This window comes from Liolophura sinensis, chromosome 1 (assembly GCF_032854445.1).
Source record: "Liolophura sinensis isolate JHLJ2023 chromosome 1, CUHK_Ljap_v2, whole genome shotgun sequence".
NCBI lineage: Eukaryota > Metazoa > Mollusca > Polyplacophora > Chitonida > Chitonidae > Liolophura > Liolophura sinensis.
The window spans coordinates 55,880,192-55,902,379 of NC_088295.1; the positions used below are offsets into that span (position 1 = coordinate 55,880,192).

Genomic DNA, 22,188 nt, shown 5'->3' on the forward strand with positions numbered 1-22,188 from the left:
CTGGAGATATAGCGGATTGGAGATATTTTGCTATTTACTGGCTTGGAATTTCACTAAACCAGGTTAAGCCAGAGTTTGCGAGGTCAAGCTTACCGCACTCGTTAATGCTCACAGCCTTTTATAGGTTTGTGTTGTCTGCCTGGAAAGAATTTTATCATGGTCAACAGTTATCTCCAGCAGTGTTTCACAATAAATTTATATATAGTGCCTTTCTGTCCAAGATTTCTAAACCTCCGAGAGTTGTAGCTTCTCAACCAATGTTACCGTGGCCTCGGATATGGCGTACAATGTTCAACGCCTTCCTGGATAACAATCTTTTAAATTTTTCATTTAAATTAGTTCATAATATTCTGCCTGTCAAGGAGATTCTCTTAAGAAGAAATATATGTACAGATGATTTGTGTAGCTTTTGTGGTAAATCCGAAACCAGGAATCATTTGTTTGTAGAAAGCAAACGTTACACAACAGGTACTGTTGAATTTTCAAAGGCTTTTTTGGATGTATGGAAGCTTTATCCCTGCATTTTCAGAGAAGGATCTAATACACAAATTGTTTGGTGTTCCGTTATCATAGGACGAGAATTCAATAAACACATCTACGGCAACCTGACAGGTAACATGACAGACTAACCGGGTCAACGTGCACAGATCGAGATAGAACAACAGCTGTTGAAATATTACATGTATGTGCAGAAGTACCAACTTACATTTCTCATGTTTTTATTAAAAGGCTATCTTTTAAGAAAGTGCTCTGCTGCACATACCTGAACCTGCCGTCCCTCAGAGCAGACAACACATAGGGTACCACATAAGAGTTCACCACGTCTGTTAATCTTGCCGAGGTGTCATATTACAGTTGTTTTATTTATTTATTTGATTGTTATTTTACGCCGTACTCAAGAATATTTCACTTATACGACGTCGGCCAGCATTATTGGTGGGTGGAAATGGGGCAGAGTTCGAGGGAAACCCACGACCATCCGCAGGTTGCTTGAAGACCTTCCCACGTACGGCCGGAGAGGAAGCCAGCATGAGCTGGACTTGAACTCACAGCGACCACATTGGTGAGAGACTCCTGGATCATTAAGCTGTGCTAGCGCGCTAACCAAATGAGCCCCGGAGGCCCCGGAATGGAGTTAAATCCAAAGAGTAATTTTCTCATGACTAGCCTTATTTCAATTTTCATCCTCGAAAAGAAATGTATGTAGTGTATCGATGGACAAAGGGAAAATTCAAATCATACAATGATCTGAAAACCCATTCTGTGACTTATTGATGATGACCTAATTTTACTTTCCTAGGTTTTTTTTTATTTTTTGCATGTCAATAGAATGGAGTGTCATGTGTTGATTTAAAACCAAAGTTAAATAAAAAAACTCTCTATATAGTCTTAAATGCATGAGACATTTGAATCAGTCTGATAATAATGTAATCTATTATATTAGTCCCAGATTTAATCGAGATAATTATTGCAAACATAGTTCTAGAATTCTAGTGTCGAATTCTTTTCTGTATGGACTTCATGCTTTTGGTCAGATATTTTTATAATGGCTTACAGGATATGAAACAAATTATGCATGACTGCTGTCGAACAACAGCAATAGGATGGCTTCGTTTCCGGCAATTATGTTTCCCAGTCCAGTCATCAGCGTTATGAGTGAGTGAGTGCTTGGGGTTTAACGTCGTACTCAACAATTTCTCAGTCGTATGACGACGAAGGAATCCTTAAGGTGCATGTACGTGTAATGTGCCTCCTTGTTGCAGGACGGATTTCCACCGCTCTTTTATTTAGTGCTGTTTCACTGAGACGACTTACCGAAGGCAAGTAAGCCGCCCCCCCCCAGAGCCATTATACTGATACGGGTCAACCAGTCGTTAGACTACCCCGCTTCATGCTGAACGCCAAGCGAGGAAGTTACAACCTCCTCTTTTAAAGTCTTAGGTGTGATTCGATCAAGGATTGATCCTGGATCTACCGGTCCCCGAAGCGGACGCTCTACCAACTGTGCTCGTCAGCGTTATGATTATTGCTAACAAAACACCTCATAAAATTGTACATGTATTTGTGTGCAAGAATTATTACCATCACGCGACAACAACTGCCGCGACATCAACGTTTATCATAATGACCCTGTACTCCGGAGGAACATTTAAAAAACAAACACTTGGACAACTACCGGTATTTAAAAACACTGGACTATTAGAAAAGAACACGGGAAGAACTGTTTGAAAAAAAAAAAACACTGGAGGAACTATATAAAAAACTCGCTTTATTGTGGGATCGAGAAGCCGTACTACCAAATATTTATCTGATTTCTTAACCAAAGCATTACAAAAAGTACTTTTTAAAAAGTAATGTTGTGCTATGCTGAAAAAGTAATGCTGTACCATGCTGAAAAAGTACTGCTGTGCAAATGCAAGCAATTCAAGCGTCAACTGCATGTGGATTCTTAAAATCTCTATACGTCTCACTGAAAGAACTAGGCACTCAGATACACATACAGTATAAGGATATCTCCACTTGGGATTTCTCCGTTCTCTATATTACTATTCCTCACACAGATTTAATCGATAGAATTTCATCACCAAGTATATCGGTGTTAATATATTTAATTGGCGTTTTACGCCGTACTCAAGAATATTTCACTTATACGCCAGCCGCCAGCATTATCGTGGGAGGAAACCGGGCACAGCCCGGGGGAAACCCACGACCATCCGCAAAGGCTAACATTCTGCATAACATGGGCGGGATTGTGCTTAAAGCCTATTGTAGAGAGACTTCACGAAATCAATAAACATACCTGCGCCGGTCAGAGAAACAGCTGCTCATATATATGAGCGGAGATTATAAACTAACTGATTTTTTGTAATCATTTCATTTCAGGGATAGATAAAACTCAGAACTTGCTCATGACAGCCTTTTTCATTTTGGCTGTAAGACCTGGCATTTATTATCAAAACTAAATTCAGTTTATCTGCCTAGAATTCAAAAAAAAAAAAATATTGAAAATAAAAACTGGGCTTGTCCGGGAATTGAACCCGGGACCTCTCGCACCCGAAGCGAGAAACATACCCCTAGACCAACAAGCCTCAATGAACACAAAAAGGAGAGACATGTTCATAAAAGTGTGTTGAACAGTTAGGTGTGGCGATATAGTATCACGTGCTTGCTTGTGTACAAATGTTTTGATAGTGTCTTGACATATATGCCTGCTAGGCAGTCATGTCAAAAGACTGGAGTGTTTTGTATTCATCCGAAAAGAGCCTTAAACACATAGGAACAGTTTATCAGCCTTTTCCGACCTGAACAAAAATCTGATGTACTCGCACACGGTATAAGAATTACAGGCCACATGAAACAAACTGCCAAAATTCACACGTAGGCATATATTTATGAGAAATAAAATACTAATATCTAGGATATTAGTCCTTGCATTGACTTGTGTAACCGTTTACATTTGTATTGGTATTTTTTATCTCCTCAAACAGTGCACAGACACCATTATCACCTACACAGGTCAACTGAGATACACTTTTAATTTTGATTCATGAAAATTTATAGCTAGCTTGGAATACATGGTTTAGATAGTGACTGAATTTAGACATGCGTTTTTAATCATTTGAAATCCCTTGACCTTTTTTTCATTGCCTTTGTTATATTATTTCTTATTTCATATTCTTTCTTACCGGTGTTTGATGATAAAACCTAACTTCATTTTGGCTATTCATTTTGTGAATATTGACGTATTGGACGTCCATTATCGTTGATGACTAGTATACCGACACGTTTGTTTGTCACGATTTGCCATCGTTCAGGGCTTTGAAATTAAAATCTGAAAAACATGATGGTATAATATTCAGCACTTGTTAAAGCTTTCGGTGATTATTCTAAATTCTTAGGTGCAACATCCACCATGATGAAGCTGTTCCACTGCGCTTTGTAAAGACAATATGTTTATTTCCAACAGGGACTTGTGATTGTAACTCCTGTAACCCGACGAAGTATGTATGTTTGGTGTTTGAGGGTCGTTCTTAACAATTTTCGTCACACGACGACGACCTAGGGCAGAGTATCTATGTATGTATTATACTTGGGGTTTCACGACCCCTGACAGTGTAAGGTTGCTTTCACAGAATGGCTTTCCCAAGCCCAGTACTCAGATTTGGAATATAAAGAATATATTCATGTGCCGTATTTGGAGTCAAAATGTGAATGTAAATTAACCGCAATTTACATATGGATGTGGAATAATTTTACCAGTGAATAATCAAAATCTTTACCGGGCTCGTCCGGGAATTGAACCCGGGACCTCTCGCACCCAAAGCGAGAATCATACCTCTAGACCAACGAGCCAGTATAAACGGCCAGTTAATGTCTGTAATTATATACAGCAAATTAATAGTCACTAGTGTTCACTAATTTCACTAATCGCTAAACACATTTATCACATTACCAAGAGTTCCACATGAACATTGTTATACGTCACTTTACAGCGTTATCATACGTAAAATTACTCATTTTACACAACCATGGCTAGCCCCTGATTTCACATTAAATATTGATTTTCTATATCGATCTAGTGATGTGTCAGACTTTTTACACATCCTTACATGAATATAGATTAAAGACAAGATATAACCCGATGTAGGTATAACACTCAAGTTAAGCACCAAGTATCATGTTCTTCATGAATCTAATTATGGTAGTCACGAGATACAAGTAGTTGAAAGCAGTGCCAGTATTATTCGAGGAACATATAACATTGTGTGTGGGGCAAATGACAAGCCGATCTATAAATGCTGGTGAACATATTGTACATGTAATGAACATAAGGTTCAACGATTTATCGATAATTCTTTATTTACCGCTGTTTGCTTGCGACAGTAAGACTAAAGAATCTGGCTTCTATCTTGTCCACCATATAAATAGCAAAACAACAGATTTCTTTTATTAATACTTACTTTATTAAATACTTAACACTGCCAACGTATCAAGAGTCGCATGTTAATCACTGACATGTAAGATACATGTACATTTATATACAGACCGGTGTTGACATATGATAGGTTACATAGCACTTTTCTCCTCATGGCTGCGTCGTATAAAATGACTTACGTAGGAACGTAGTGTACTTAGGTTTTGATGGGCTTAATAAGACTAGTCAACTTGATTAAGTTGACACACTTGTGTAGAAATTGAGATTGTACAGTGACTTTATGGTTCTTTGCATCTTTATAGATATTTATAGTTCATACTGAATTGTGCTCCAATTAGACATATATTGGAATAAAAACAATGAATAACAGACAAGTTCAGTCCTGAACAAGTGTGGCTTGTTGGTCTAGTGGTATGATTCTCGCTTAGGGTGCGAGAGGTCCCGGGTTCAATTCCCGGACAAGCCCGAATATTTTCTTTACTTTACACATACAGGACAGTTTCTATTCGAAATGGGCACCTTAATGTGGCAGTTGTCGTATAAGTGAAATATTCTTGAGTACGGAGTAAAACACCAATCAAAATCAAACCAAGGGTGGCTTTCATGAAGCATACTTTGAGATAACTAACCCTAGGTGCACTTCATATGTCTACAACATATACTGTCATGGTACTTAAGTGCTTACTTAAAGCTGGGAGCAGGTTAATAAGCTAGCTGTTCAACAAAAATTGGCCTGTGCGTGTATATCCTAGCTATAGAGGTATGTCACAGTAAATAAATAAATCTACGGCAACCTGACAGGTAACTGGCGGACTCACCGGGTGAACGTGCACAGATCGGGATAGAACAACAGCTGTTGAAATATTACATGTATGTGCAGAAATACCAACTTACATTTCTCATGTTTTTATTAAAAGGCTATCTTTTAAGAAAGTGCTGTACTGCACATACCTGCACCTGCTGTCCCTCAGGCCAGACAGCACATAGGGTACCACATAAGCGTTCACCACGTCTATTAATCCTGCTGAGGAACCATATTCCAGTTATTTTATTTATTTATTTGATTGTTGTTTTACGCCGTACTCAAGAATATTTCACTTATACAACGGCGGCTAGCATTATTGGTGGGTGGAAACCGGGCAGAGTCCGGGGGAAACCCACGACCATCCGCAGGCTGCTTTCAGACCTTCACACGTACGGCCGGAGAGGAAGCCAGCATGAGCTGGACTTGAACTCACAGCGACCGCATTGGTGAGAGACTCCTGGGTCATTACGCTGCGCTAGCGCCCTAACCAAATGAGCCACGGAGGCCCCGGAATGTAGTTGAATCCAAAGAGTAATTTTCTCATGACTAGCCTTATTTCAATTTTCATCCTCGAAAAGAAATGCATATAGTGTATCGATGGGCAAAGGGAAAATTCCAATCATACAATGATCTGAAAACCCATTGTGTAACTTATTGATGATGACCTAATTTTACTTTCTTAGGTTTTTTTCATTATTTTTTTTTGAAAATAAAATAATTCTTCACAGATCATAATTCGTATTCATATTAATCTTATTGGATCCGATGGGCAATGCTGCGGTGGATGGATATATACCGGATTTTACATTACCTTTTTTTTATTTATTTATTTTTTTTGAAAATTGTTGAATTTATTTTAAAGGTGGAATTGAATACCTTGTAAATTAATGTTTCCGAGTCCATATTTGGTAGGTAGTTCGCAAACAAAATAAATATCCGGTTAAAGTCATTAAACACATCCTGAACGATCTTACATTATACAAACAGATGTTGCCGAGTTTCAGACAGGGAGCAAAAAACACACAAGCCATCGGTGGCTACATTCTCCTAAGAAGTTTTTCCTTAACAGCAAAATGTCATGAACAAACTTGTAACTGAAGTTGACCAAATTGTGATCTAACAATTGATGAAAAACAGTTTTCCATATTCTAACCCAGTCCAAATGCGGCATAGACACCATTGCTCTTGGACAATGTACTATTTTTGTTACAAAATATTCATAAATATACCTGCTTGAACACAATGTTACAGGTTGCTGTACACCTGTGGTAAATTCTCTCCAGGCGCTCAGGGCCAGTCTATAGAAAGGTGGAATGTTTTCAGAATGTGGAACATTGGAACGACAGAATTCACGACAAACATGCCTTAAGGGTAAACCCAACCAATAGATGGCAAAGTATTTCTATTCCGCTGTTGTTGCATGAATTAATTTTAAAACATGCCGAGTAACAAGTGCTTTTATTTTGCATTCTATATTATGTACGTTTAGGCTTCCATTCCCTATTTTATTATGTACGACAACTCTCTTTCGGGCTTGTTATCCCACAAAAAATCTGAACACAGTTTGGGAACATTAATTGACACATTTAGGTGGCAACAGAGTACACTGTGCAGAAAACCATAAGACAGCTAAAGCAACTGTATTAATTAAGACAGACCTCCCCCGTAGGGTCAAATATCTTCCATTCCATGCTGATACATGTTTCTTTACCTTACTTAAAACACGCTCAGAATTGAGTTCTGTTTGATCTTGTCCAAAAAATACCCCACAAATCTTTGAGTTTGTAGTGATGTTAAGCCCACCACTGTCCACGTTAGTTTCGTCCCAGTTACCAATAGGAAGAACCGTGCTTTTCAACAAGTTGAGTTTTGCTCCTGAGGCTTTTCCATAACTTTCTGCTATTTTAATTACATGCGGAACAGAACTCTCTTCAGATAAAATTGCAGTCGTATCATCTGCAAATGCCGACACTCTTGTTTCCTTATTTGTGCCGGGTAACCATACACCATTAATTTCGTCATTGTTTCTAATGGCCGCTATAAAGGGCTCTAAGGACAACACATACAATAATGGTGACAAAGAACAACCCTGTCGAACACCTCGACTCACTTTAAATTCTTCCGTTATGTGCCCGTTCACAATAACATTACTTGTAATATCAGTTTATAATAATTGCACCCACTTACAAAAGTCGGGTCCGAAGTTAAATTTCTCCAAATATTTGAACAAAAATGACCAGTCTACTCTGTCAAAGGCTTTCTCCTGATCTAAGTTAAGAAAGCATCCTTTTAAATCTTTTTGTTCAAAATAATCATATGTATTTCGTAATAAGTGAACGTTGTCAAAAATACTTCGGCCTGGCATTCCACATGTCTGATTCTGAAGTACAATTGTATCGATCACATTTTTAACCGATTGCACAAAGCTTTAGAAACAATCTTATAATCTACATTTAGTAAGCTAATTGGCCTCCAGTTTTTTATGCTTTCGGCATTGTCGGGGTCCTTACATAATAGTGTGATTAACCAAGAACGCTGCGAATTACTTAATCTACCCAAGTTAAAACAGTAATTAACTACATCGGTAAACACACCCGAAAACAGGGGCCAAAATTGTACATAAAACTCTGCTGACAAACCGTCGCATCCCGGCGAACGGTTTTTAGACATATTTTTTACTGCAAAAAACAACTCCTGTTCAGTCAAAAGGCCTTCGCAGGCAGTTTTACAATCGTCATTTAACATCGGAAGCGATGACAAGAACTCATCTTGAATGGAGGAGTCATTATCTTGTTCAGTATACAATTTCATATAATACGATCTTATACACTTAGCAATACCTTCCTGAGATTCATGGGATATTGAGGAATCACTATGACAAGTAATACTTTTGATCATCTTCTTTCTGCCCCTACCAACTTCTCGTCTAATGAAATATTTGGTTGCTTTTTCTCCCTGATCAAAATGAACAGCTTTAGCACGGATAACCGCTCCCGCATGATTCGACTTATAAAGGGCATTTAGAGTCTTTTTCACATTGTCAATACGCTCACAGTTAATGACTAGACTAGATTTTAACGCATTTAATTCTTGTTCAAGTTCCAACAAATCACGTTTTTTGTTCATAGATTTCTCCTTACGGTAACTCCGAATTCTGTCTTTACATTCCCTTTTAAATGTCTCCCATCTGTCTATTAGATCTGCATGACCAGTTGTTCAGACAGAGAAAATATCATGGAAGACAGATTTAATATTATCAACAAGCTCCGTGTCATTTAACACAGAAGTATTACACTTCCAGTAGAACGGCCCCCATGAAATGGCATCTTCAAAAGAAATATCAAAAAACAAACACGAATGATCAGAAAAAGACACATGTACAGCATCACACTGGGTTACATACTTAAACACAGCGTTAGGGATATAAAACCTATCCAATCTACCGGCACACTGGCGCCTAGACCACGTGTAACAATTCTTATTCGGATGCAGTTTCCTAAAAATATCACAAATACCAAAATCTCTTTTCAAATTATTAATTTCGTCCACTCCATAATTCCTTCCATTAGTGGAATAGCCAGCTCTATCTAATTCAATGCTCTCGACACAATTAAAATCCCCACCCATAATAACCAACTCACTGCCCTGCATCACATTATCTAGATTAGAAATAAACTCTTTTCTTTCCTTTGGATTATTAGGGGCATATACACAAACAAGGTTTAAAGAAATGCTGTTGACTTCGACCCTAAGGCTTATGTACCGACGGTTAGGGCACCTCTGTATTTTCCGTATAAAGCAGTCTACCGTATACCTAATAATTATTCCCACCCCACAACGTCGATTTGACCCATACGCCCACCTTGCATCGCCCGGGATTTGCAAATATTTAGTGTCATTATAGTTTTCGAAGTGTGTTTCCTGTAAGAATAGTACATCAGTTCCTTTATCGAAAACAAATTGCTTGACATGTTCTTGTTTAGACGGATCCCGTAAACCATTAATGTTTAAAGTCCCAAAACGAATATTATTTAAGCTCATTATACAAATAAGTAAAGGTAGAGCGTACATACCCATTGTGGTCAAATAAGAAAGTCCTAATTACGCTACAACTCATTTGTCTCTTTTCATTCGCTGCCTCGCACGAGAAGCAAGCGATTTTCTTTTCCTGTATTCCAGAAGCATGGTGTCCCCCTCCTGAGATGGAGTCGGCGTCATACGCTCTGACGACTGATCGGCATCAACATCATCATAATCAGTAGGATGGGAACTGGGCGGGATAGATGACGCTGCCTCTTCGGCTGTACTGCCATTGTCCAACTTAGCTCGCTTTTCCTCGACTGGGACTGGTGAACGCACGTCGGGAGCGTGCACGTCAGCCACCACCACATTCTTCACCCTCGGGATAGCTGATGACGTTTCATTATCACCAACATCCACTTCTTCGGTGTTCTTAGTATTCTCCCGGACGTCCATCTCCTTATCAGACTCGCTGTCATCGCTGACGTCATCATCGGCGCTGTCGTCACCATTCCCGTCGATTTCGTCTTCGTTCTCTTCGCTGTCTTGAACCAGTTCCCTTGCAGGTGCGTTGAATGGGTCATCATCGTCGCTGACGTCAACATCAACGTCATCTTGTTTTACGGCGTCTTCCTTATTATACTGGCGCATAGACGATAGGTTTCCCTTAACTCGCGTCGCGTACGATATTACTCTCGCACAACAGTCACTGACCGTATGAAGCCCTGAGTCACACATTCGGCATGGATCTGTACAGTCCTTCTCTGTATGAGGATTCTCATGGGGGGAGAAACCGTCGCAGTTAGAACACCACAGTGCCCTACACTCTGCCGCCTTGTGTGATTTTTGGCCACACTTCCGACATTCATAGGTTTGCCCGGGGTAGGTAAACATAACAATGTCACCACCGAAATTAATAAAATTTGGTACATATCGAACTTTGTGACACCTAAATCTGTAAATCCGAATACCTGTCCGAACATGTGAGAGCTCCGGGTCTGAAAATCTGGGTTTCGTCACACCCAGGCATTCACCATAGGGTTTCAAAGCTGCCTCGATAGTGTCATCTGACATTTCATCCGGTGCCCAGTGGGCCGTCAGATTCAGGCATAATAGGCCACGTCGTTCCATTTATAACAACATTGGATTTACTCACTAGGACATTATGCCCAGCCACTGTAGACACGCGGAGATAAAAGTGTTTCTTTAAATAATTCTTCTGAAAACTTATTAGCTCTGTCTTGATATTTAACACACTTGACAGAAAAGGAATAAAGTCCTTCTGGACTGCCGTAGAAAATGCCGGGCTGTTTCGTGTAGAGATTGACACAGACAAAGTTCTGCATGGCCTGTTTACAGGCGAAAACGACACGGGCTTGGACATACCTGATCCAACGGGGCACACGCCCTTCACCAAACAGTAACCACTGGCCAAACTCAAGCTCTGTGGGCACCCAGTTCACCAAATAAATCAGTCTCAAAAAAAAGCGTTGTTGTTGCACAAATGTGTAAACAGCAGAGAATAACCGACACGTCCGTTCACTTCGGCGTCTAGCACACTCCCTATTCAGTTTATCTGCCTAAAATTCAAATAAAACAATACTGAAAATAAAAAAACTGGGCTTGTCCGGGAATTGAACCAGGTACCTCTCGCACCCGAAGCGAGAATCACACCCCTAGACCAACAAGCCTCGTTGAGCATAATAATGAAAGATATATTTATTAAAAAAGCGTTGACCAGTGATGTGTGGCGATATAGTATAGCGTGCTTGCTTTTGTACAAATGTTTTGATAGTGTCATGACATTTATGTGCAGCTAAGCAGTCATGTATGTTGACGCTTATCGTACTACTTACATATTATATACCATGTCAAAAGACTGGAGTGTTTTGTACTGATCCGAAAAGAGCCTTAAACACACAGGACCAGTTTATCAGACTGTTCCGACTTGAACAAAAATGTGATGTACTCGCACACGGTATAAGAATTACAGACCACATAATACAAACTGCCAAAAATCACACGTAGGCATATATTTGTGAGAAATAACATACTAATATCTAGGATGTTAATCCTTTCTTTGAATTTGTAACCATTTACATTTGTATTGGTATTTTTTATCTCAGCAAACAGTGCACAGACACCATTATCACCTACAAAGGTCAATTGAAATACACTTTTAATTTTGATTCATGAAAATTTATAGCTAGCTTGGTAGGTATGGTTTAGATAGTGACTGAATTTAGACATGCTTTTTTAATCATTTGAAAACCCTTGACTTTTTTCATGGCCTTTGTTATATTATTTCTTATTTCATATTCTTTCTTACCGGTGTTTGATGATAAAACCTAACTTTATGTTGGCTATATATTTTGTGAATATTGACGTATTGAACGTACTTTATCGTTGATGACTAGTATACCGGCACGTTTGTTTGTCACGATTTGCTGTCGTTCAGGGTTTTGAATTTGAAACCTGAAAAACATGATGGTATAATTTTCAGCACTTGTTAAAGCTTACGGTGATTATTCTAAATTCTTAGGTGCAATATCCACCATGATGAAACTGTTCTACTGGGCTTTGTAAAGACAATATGTTTATTTCCAACAGGGACTTGTGATTGTAACTCCTGTAACCCGACGAAGTATGTATATTTGGTGTTTGAGGGTTGTACTTAACAATTTTCGTCACACGACGACGACCTCGGGCAGAGTATCTATGTATGTATTACACTTGGGGTTTTGACGGTCCCTGACAGTGTAAGCTTGCTTTCACAGAATGGCTTTCCCAAGTCCAGTACTCAGATTTGGAATATAAAGAATATATTCATATGCCATATTTGGAGTCAAAATGTGAATGTAAATTAACTACAATTTACATATGGAGGTGAAGTTGGAATAATTTTACCGGTGAAGAATCAAAATGTTTATCGGGCTCGTCCGGGAATTGAACCCGGGACCTCTCGCACCCAAAGCGAGAATCATACCTCTAGACCAACGATCCACTATAAACGGCTTGTTAATGTCTGTAATTATATACAGAAAATTAATAGTCACTAGTGTTCACTAATTTCATTTGTCCAACAAACACATTTATCACATTACAAAGATTTCCACATGAACATTGTTATTTGTCACTTTACGTTATCATACGTAAAATTACTCATTTTACACAACCATGGCTAGCCCCTGGTTTCACATTAAATATTGATTTTCTGTATCGATCTAGTGATGTGTCAGACTTTTTACACATCCGTACATGAATATAGATTAAAGACAAGATATAACCCGATATAGGTATAACACTCAAGTTAGGCACCAAGTATGATGTTCTTCATGAAACTAATTAGGGTAGTCACGAGATACAAGTAGTTGAAAGTAGTGCCAGTATTATTCGAGGAACATATAACATTGTGTGTGGGGCAAATGACAAGCCGATCTATAAATGCTGGTGAACATATTGTACATAATGCACATAAGGTTCAACGATTTATCGATAATTCTTTATTTACCGCTATTTACTTCCGAGAGTAAATTTTGTCAGAACTAAGACTAAAGAATCTGGCTTCTATCTTGTCCACCATATAAATAGCAATTCAACAGATTTCTTTTATTGCTTTCACATGTGTCTTAAATACTTAACACTGCCAACGTATCAAGAGTCGCATGTTAATCACTGACATATAAGATACATGTACATGTGACCTGTTTCCCGTCCAATAGAAACTGTTCCGTATATGTAAAGAAAAAGAAAACCACTAGGGCTTGTCCGGGAATTGAACCCGGGACCTCTCGCACCCTAAGCGAGAATCATACCACTAGACCAACAAGCCACACTTGCATAGAACTGAACTTGCCCGTTATTTGTCGTTTTTATTCCGATATAGGCCAAACTGGAGTACAATTCAGTATGAACTATAAATATCTGTAAAGATGGAAAGAACCAGAAAATCACTGTACAGTCGCGATTTCAAAACTAGTGTGTTATTAATAGTTATATATATATCTTTAATATATCTTTAATAGTTGTTCAGATATATATATATATATATATATATATATATATATATATATATATATATAACTATTAATAACACACTAGTTTTGAAATCGCGACTGTACAGTGATTTTATGGTTCTTTCCATCTTTACAGATATTTATAGTTCATACTGAATTGTACTCCAGTTTGGCCTATATCGGAATAAAAACGATTTTATGGTTCTTTCCATCTTTACAGATATTTATAGTTCATACTGAATTGTACTCCAGTTTGGCCTATATCGGAATAAAAACGACAAATAACGGGCAAGTTCAGTTCTATGCAAGTGTGGCTTGTTGGTCTAGTGGTATGATTCTCGCTTAGGGTGCGAGAGGTCCCGGGTTCAATTCCCGGACAAGCCCTAGTGTTTTCTTTTTCTTTACATATACGGAACAGTTTCTATTGGACGGGAAACAGGTCACATTCAACAGACAATAGTGTAAGGCATTTAGTCTAATATCTTTTGCGTGAGTAAAATATCGATTTATGATAGCTTTCACAACCTGGATTTAAGATTACCTAAAGGATTAAAGATTTTATTCATATAAGCAATGCCACAACGACATGAACATAGTTGTTCAGATTTATATATTTAATGACTAACTGGCGGATTACTAACGTTGACCTAATTTTACCCAGGTTTATAACAAGAGTGGATCTATAGTTTATAGTTATATACAGACTTGACAAAATCAATAAACACACCACCTGAAAGGCAGCTGATGGACTACCCACGTGCAGAGAAATCAAACTGATTTCAAATATACGCATGCGTTGAGATTTTAAACTGTATTAACTTACTTAATACATCTGGTTAATTAATTTTACGGATGTAGGAAGAGTAGCCTTATTTTACTTTACCCGCTGGAAGAATTCCTTTATCGTCCAGTTTATAAAGAAAAAAATATTCTTCCAGTTTATACAGAAATAGGGTTGAAAAGTAAACAGGGCTTGTCCGGGAATTGAACCCGGGACCTCTCGCACCCGAAGCGAGAATCATACCCCTAGACCAACAAGCCTTGATAAAAATATTAATTAATTCATTTATTAATATAAATGGAAATACAGTATCACATAAGTACTTAAATCACTTATCAGTCAAAACAGCATTAAGCAACAGAGCCAAATCATAAGTCAGTGAAAACCTAATCACGACTAATATTTGAATTATGTTTTTTTTTTTTTTGATAAGAAAATTTATTCACCATAAGACATATTTACTTGAATGACAATACAGTGTACGAGACACGATCTGTACAGCAATCAAATTTAAAAGAAAAGAAAATATATCGCAGAGACCTAGATTGCGTATTTCTGATGGAAGTATCAGTTTTTGAGGACGTTACCTCAGTAAGTAAATAAGTTTACCGTTTACAACTTTACAGATCACGTTATTTTTACCCCATATACCTTTGAAACACCTTGGGCCGAGACGAACAAAATCAACATGAACCCGAGTTCTCACAATACCCTTTGCAGCAGAGACAGTATAACTGGCATCTCTTTGCTTACCATTAATGATTATGTCATTTCTGGTACACCACAACGAAAATTGAAGAACACTCAGTATATACAAACAAATTGATTCGTCTGCTTTGTTTACATTTTCAAACAATTTATGGATAAGGTGCTTTTCGTTAAAGGACGGTACAAAATTGGCATGTCTGATAATCACTCCAAGAAATTCATTAATTACATGTCTAATCATGTTACATTCCACAAATAAATGTGCCAGTGTTTCTGAGCCTTGACAGAACACACGTGTCAGTGGCTATATTTCGCCGCAAAAGCCCCTCTTTAACAGGTAGGATGTCATGAACTAGTTTAAAACAAAAATTAATCAAGTTGTGATCTAAGAATTTGTTAAATACAGTCTTCCATATAACTGGCCATTCTAATTGCGGCCGCTTCACAACAACACGTGGGGCTTCTATGACTTTTTTTAAGAATCTGGATATAAATAGCCTTGCTAAAACAAATAAAAGGCAGAGTCTGCCCTGTATACAATTCCCTCCAAGCATCGAGGGCGTACTTGTAAAACCTAGGCACATACTCTGAATGAGGAATACTAGATCTACCAAAATCAGGTCTAACATTACGTAGTCATAATCCGATTCAGTGAATGGCAAAGTGTGTCCAATCAGCGGTGGACCGGTGTAACAATTTCAAAATGTGCTTTATACCAAACATTTCAAGCTTGCAATAAATATTTTGAACATTAAGACCGCCAGCCGCAAATGAATTGCATACAACAGTTCTTTTTAGACACTCTGGTTTGTTATCCCATAGAAATCTCTGAACAGTCTGATTACAAAGTGTAACGCATTCAGTGGGCAAGTAAACGCATTGGGCAGTAAACCACAAGACGGCTAAGGCCACTGAATTGATCAACACAAATTTCCCCCTGAGAGTTAGAAACATTCCTGACCAGGAAGATACATTTCTTTTAACCTTGGTGAGAATACGATCAGAGTTCAAATCTTCTGCATCAGGACCAAAGTACACACCACATATCTTAGCATTTTTGACTGTCTGCAGGCCAATGTCAGCAACATTATTAGAGTCCCATTTGCCTATGGGAAGTGCGGCACTTTTCGACAAGTTCAACATTGCTCCTGATGCTTTACAGTACCTCTGTGCTACTTCTACAACATGATCAACAGAGCTCTCTTGAGAAACAATGACAGTTGAATCGTCCTCAAAGGCGGACACATTCGCCTATTTGTCAGTTTCAGGCATGCTTACTCCCTTAATTGGCAAATCATTTCGAACAGCCGCAATAAATGGCTCGAGAGACAATACATACAATAACGGAGAAAGAGCACAGCCTTGGCGGACACCTCGATATAAGTTGAAGGAGTCCGGCAAATGCCCATTTACAATCACTTTGCTAGATACATGTATATCTGTGTATAACATTTTCCCCCATCTACAAAAGTCGGGACCAAAATTGTACTTTTCCAAACATTTAAATAAAAACGACCAATCTACTCGATCGAAGGCTTTTTCCTGGTCCAAAATGATAAAATAAGCCTTAAGGTCTTTTTGTTCGACAAAATCATACGTATTCCTTAGCAAGTGTAAATTGTCAAATATACTCCTACCCGGGATCCCACTGGTTTGGTTCTGTGCAACAATGGTATCGATGACAGATTTCAGTCCATTACACAAGGCTTTGGAGACAATTTTGTAGTCAACATTCAACAAGTTTATTGGTCTACAGTTTTTAATATTGTCTGAATTGTCAGGGTCCTTACAAAGAAGAGTAATTAAACCAGATCGCTGAGATGACGTAAGTGATCCAGAACGAAAACAACAATTGACAACAGACATATAAATTTTTCCAAAGATGGACCAAAACTGAACATAAAATTCCGCCGGAAGGCCATCACTACCATCACTACAGAAAAATATAATTCTTCTTCAGTTAGTATACCTTCACAGGAATCTCTGGAATTCTTTGACAACTCCGGTAATTCGGACAAAAAGACATCTTGCAACTGTGTGTCAGTACTTCCTTTTGAACACAAATCTTTGTAATAAGAGCCAATACAATCAGCAATATTACCTTGACCTGTATGGACTTTTGAGCCTTCCTTATAACATCTGATATTTTTAATCATTTTTGGCTCTGTCGACCTCTCACTTCACAAAGTATCACGTCGGCTTTTCACCCTGGTCAAAATACACAGCCTTGGATCTAATTACCACCCCATCACGGGCTGTCTTGTGCAGAGCATTTATTGCTTTCTTTACGTTTTCGATTTCCTCAGCCTTATTAACAGGGTTTTCTTTTAAAACATTCAGTTCCTTCTCCAAATCCGCTAATTTACCCTCCTTACATTTACACTTAAATTGATCCCAGTTATTAATTAAATCCGTCTCGTTTACATTATTCATATTAGCAAAAAGACTATTAAACACATCCCGGATTTTAACAATCAAATCCGGGTCTCCTAGAGCAGGCACATTACATTTCCAGTAAAAAGGACCCCAGGTAATTACATGTTTAAAGTACACATCAAAATATACACACGAGTGGTCAGAGAAAGACACATGCAAAAGATCAGATGATGTTACATAATTTTGAAAAGCTGTAGGTAAATAAAATCGATCAATTCGGCTAGCTGTCTGGCCTCTCGACCAAGAATAACATTTCTCATCAGGGCTAATTTTCCTAAATACGTCACCAACACCAAAATCTTTGTTTTAAACATTAATTTCATCAAGACCATCGGTTCTAGCAATTGCGTTACTGCCACATTTATCCAATACATTATTCTCAACAAAATTGAAGTCCCCCCCCCCCCCAATAAAAGTACCTCACTACCACACAGCAAGGGGTCTAAATTGGTGATAAAGTCCTTTCTTTCTTCACAACGGTTAGGAGCGTACACACACACACACACACACAAGATTGAGGACAGTGTTATTGGTTTCCACTTTCATGGTTATATAACGACCGTACGGACACCTAGTTACCTTCCGTATGTTATAGTCCACGGTGTACCCTATAATGGATCCCCACCCCACAGCTCCTGTTTGTCCCATACGCCCACCGTGCATCACCGGGGACGTTTACACCTTTTGTGTCATTATAATTGGCAAAATGGGTTTCTTGCAAAAACAGGATATCAATATTATTATCAAGTACAAATTTTTTTTACCTGCTCTTGCTTGTTAACATCACGCAGACCATTTACATTCAAAGGTCCAAATCGAATTAAGCTGTGAACTGACATTATAGAGAGTAAAAACAGAAGTCCGTACATACCCATTGTTCATGATTAATTGTGCACATCTTTCTGTCCAATCAGTCCAAATAATCCATTTTCTTTTTCTCTAACCACCTTCTAGCGCGGGAGGTCAATTTTCGTTTCCTATATTCCAGTAACACGGTGTCGTTGTCTTAGGACGAAGTAGGGGTCATCTCCAATGGTGAATCCTCTATGCCTTCATGAACGACGTCATCTGACGTAACCGTGCAAATGCTGTCCTCCATATCAGCTGAGCTCACCTCTTCGTCAGGAACACTGGTCTTTTCCAGTTTCGCCTTTTTGAGCTATCCTGGCGCTGAAGAGCATACCTCGTGAACTTCGGCCTGCACTTCAACCTTGTTCTCTGATTACACACAGGTTCGCCATTAACAGATATACTGGACACCTCCTCACACACGTTGGCTTTCCCCTGTGTGACGTCATCTTCCAGCATGTCGTCATCAGTAACTTCTTGGTCATCATCACTCATAGACTGGTTGACATCCGCGTCTTCAGAATCAGTGACGTCGGACACCGAATTGACGTCAACGTCTACACCATCAACGTCGACGTCAACGTCCTCAGCTTCATCCACGATAACGCTGTTCACAAGTGATATGTTCTGGGTGACGTTTTGAACTCTCGCGGCGTAGGACCACTCACGTGAACAACATTCATCAATGGCGTATTCCAATGACCCACAGGCACGGCAGGCCCGGGTACACTTACGTTCGGTATGGGGCTTTTCATAAGGTGAAAACCCGTTACAGTTATTACACCACGTTGCTTGGCACTGGGCCAGCTTGTGTTTTTTTTTTTTTTTTTTTGGCCACATTTCCTGCATTCATACAATTTCCCTTGGTATGTAAACATCACAACGTCACCCCCAAAGTTAATGAAATTCGGCACGTAACGTGTCTTGTGGCACCGAAACCTCAACACTCGTATACCTGTCCTGACGTGTGACAAGTCCGCAACAGAAAAGTTGGGTTTGACAACGCTAAGGCACTCTCCGTACGGCTTTAACGCCTCCCCAATGGTCTTGTCTGGCATTTCGTCCGGCGACCAGTGTACTGTTAAATTTAAGTAGGCTAAACAGAACTGGCCGGCGTAATCGACCATGCCGTGTCACCCACAATAATACTTTCCTTTGCCACTAGCTTATTGTGTGCTCCTAACGTAGAAACACGAACACAGAACATTTTCTTGAAATAGTTCTTTTGAAAACACAAGAGTTCAGACTTAATGTCACTCAGTTCAGACAGGGAGTCAATGAAGTCCCTCTGGACAGCCGTAGAAAAGGCGGCATGACTTCGCGTTGAAATGGCAACAGACAGTGTCCTTTCCGGCCTCCTCGCAGGGCCAAACGACACAGGCATTTTCCAACTGCCCGGGCCGCAGCCCAACACGCAGAACACTTGTTGTATGTCACTTGTCCAGTAAGAGTTCAAAAATCAGAGAAATATACACATTACACTCACGTTGTTGTTGTAGTCACTGTAAACAGAGCTCTAAACAACACGTCTTCACTCGACGAATGTCAGAAGCAACTCTTAATATTTGAATTTAATTGTGGAGCGTAATATAATAACAAACTGCTAAAACGGTTAAATATCACACATACAAGCCTATTGTGAGCAACATAACAATATTAGGATATTCATTTTTAAGTGACAAATTTTTAGATTTGAACCCGGCATCTCTGGCACCCGAAGCGAGAGTCATATCCCTGGGCCTACACCAACGAACCAACTTATTCTTTTCGATAATGTCTGTAATTATATTCAAGAAATTATTCAGTATTTTCACCAAATTGTCTCACATATCCGTTTTCATAGCAACACGTGAACTGTGTTGTTCTACAATTGTATCACACATAAAACCCCTCATTTCCTCATTTCACATAATTATTGATTTTTCTATATAATGACCTCGGGACGTGTTCGGCATTTTTTTTTTACATCTTCATACATGAAATCGGACTCTCCTCGAAAAGAAATGTATATGGTGTATCGATCGGTATAGGGAAAATTCAAATCATACAATGATGTGAAAACCCAGTGTGTAACTTAGTGATAATGACCTATTTACTTTCCTTTTTTTTTTGGATAATAAAATAATCTTTCTCAGACCATACAATGTGGCTTCGTTTCCGGCAATTACGTTTCCCAGTCCAGTCGTCAGCGTTATGGATATTGCCGACAAAACACCTAATACTGAGCATGTATTTGTGTGCAAGAATTATTACTATCACGACAACAACTGCCGCAACATCAACGTTTTCCATAACGACCTGTACTCTGGAGGAACGATATAAAAAACACTGGAGGAACTACCGGTATTTTAAAAAAAAACGCTGGAATAACTATCAGAAAAAAAAGAAAAACACTGGAAGAACTATTTAAAAAATGATGGAGGAACTATATAAAAATCACCGGAGGAACTATCTAAAACAACAGGAGTTTGTTCTCAAAGAGAGGAGTATGTCATACCTTCCCATACATCTGACACACACGCACGCACGCACGCACGCACACATACACACAAGATGTCTCGGTACCCAATTCCTGGAGAAGCTCTAAATATTATTTTCTGTTGCGTGTGTTGTAAGTTTATTCATTTATTTATTATTATATTACTTTTCTACTTTTATGCACCATTCACTTCCATCCAGCATGAGTCTGGGAACAAAGCGTCGATACTACCACTGCTTGTGAGACCTTGGTGACGACACTCGTGTGGCCATGTGTGCAGCCGATCGTTAAAACACAAAACATGCCTCATCGGAAAGCATGGCACAGATGTATATATATAGATATTCAGATTAGGTATAAGAATGACCGTCAACGTGTGAACAACAATCAAATAAATAAATATATCTTTGGTAAGAAGTATTTATTTAGCTGATATTTTCAGAAAGGAACAGGTGCATTGTGGTCGCTTAAGGTCAGTGTGTCCTGTTCTTTGAAGTCCATCACAATACGTATAATACGTTTTCAGTTGTGGCACAGAATTTTAAATAATACTTCTTATTTAATTACAATGGTACCTTGAAACAGAGAAAGGGTTATTAAATAACCTTGGAAAGCAGTAATAATGTTCCCGTGCATAACTTCCAGATGCAATCTTTTTCACTGTATCAGTTATGTCGAGGAACTTACCTTGCGATCATGTGTAGCCAGATACCAACTATCACACTGTCACGTTCCCTAACTTAACATCGGTCAAGTGTGACCAGATACCAACTATCACACTGTCACGTTCCCTAACTTAACATCGGTCAAGTGTGACCAGATACCAAATATCACTCTGTCGTGTCGCCCAACTTCCACGTCGTCATGTGTAACCCAGAGACAATTATAACCGTCAAATCATCGAACTTCTCTGCGGCTAAGTGTGACCAGATACCAGATACCAAAGACCACACTGTCAAGTCGCCGAACTTCCCTTCAGTCAGGTATGAACAGATACAAAATATCGCACTTTCAAGTCGCCAAACTTTCCTTCGGTCAGGTGTAACCAGATACCAAATATCACATTGTCAAGTCGCCAAACTTTCCTTCCGTCAGATGTGACCAGGTACCAAATATCACATTGTCAAGTCGTCCAACTTTCCTTCGGTCAGGTGTGAC

General features: G+C 38.9%; 1 protein-coding gene and 7 non-coding genes across 8 annotated transcripts; 2 read left to right on the forward strand and 6 right to left on the reverse strand.

The window, feature by feature from the left end:
- Nucleotides 1–3,017: 3,017 nt before the first annotated feature.
- Nucleotides 3,018–3,089, reverse strand: Trnap-cgg (transfer RNA proline (anticodon CGG)). The gene has a single exon. It is a non-coding gene; the product is annotated as a tRNA-Pro (tRNA).
- Nucleotides 3,090–4,281: 1,192 nt separating this feature from the next.
- On the reverse strand, nt 4,282–4,353 carry Trnap-ugg (transfer RNA proline (anticodon UGG)). Its single transcript has one exon. It is a non-coding gene; the product is annotated as a tRNA-Pro (tRNA).
- A 977-nt stretch (nt 4,354–5,330) lies between these two features.
- Trnap-agg (transfer RNA proline (anticodon AGG)) lies at nt 5,331–5,402 on the forward strand. The gene has a single exon. It is a non-coding gene; the product is annotated as a tRNA-Pro (tRNA).
- Nucleotides 5,403–9,854: 4,452 nt separating this feature from the next.
- Nucleotides 9,855–10,412, reverse strand: LOC135462212 (uncharacterized). Its single transcript, XM_064739625.1, has one exon. The coding sequence runs from the start codon at nt 10,410–10,412 to the stop codon at nt 9,855–9,857; it is 558 nt and encodes a 185-aa protein (XP_064595695.1).
- Nucleotides 10,413–12,692: 2,280 nt separating this feature from the next.
- Nucleotides 12,693–12,764, reverse strand: Trnap-ugg (transfer RNA proline (anticodon UGG)). Its single transcript has one exon. It is a non-coding gene; the product is annotated as a tRNA-Pro (tRNA).
- A 757-nt stretch (nt 12,765–13,521) lies between these two features.
- Nucleotides 13,522–13,593, reverse strand: Trnap-agg (transfer RNA proline (anticodon AGG)). The gene has a single exon. It is a non-coding gene; the product is annotated as a tRNA-Pro (tRNA).
- A 496-nt stretch (nt 13,594–14,089) lies between these two features.
- Nucleotides 14,090–14,161, forward strand: Trnap-agg (transfer RNA proline (anticodon AGG)). Its single transcript has one exon. It is a non-coding gene; the product is annotated as a tRNA-Pro (tRNA).
- Nucleotides 14,162–14,746: 585 nt separating this feature from the next.
- On the reverse strand, nt 14,747–14,818 carry Trnap-cgg (transfer RNA proline (anticodon CGG)). The gene has a single exon. It is a non-coding gene; the product is annotated as a tRNA-Pro (tRNA).
- Between the last annotated feature and the right edge of the window lie 7,370 nt (nt 14,819–22,188).

What these genes read in the sequence shown, in the direction of transcription:
- LOC135462212 (XM_064739625.1), bottom strand. Translation starts at nt 10,412, where the DNA reads ATGCGCCAGTATAATAAGGAAGACGCCGTAAAACAAGATGACGTTGAT.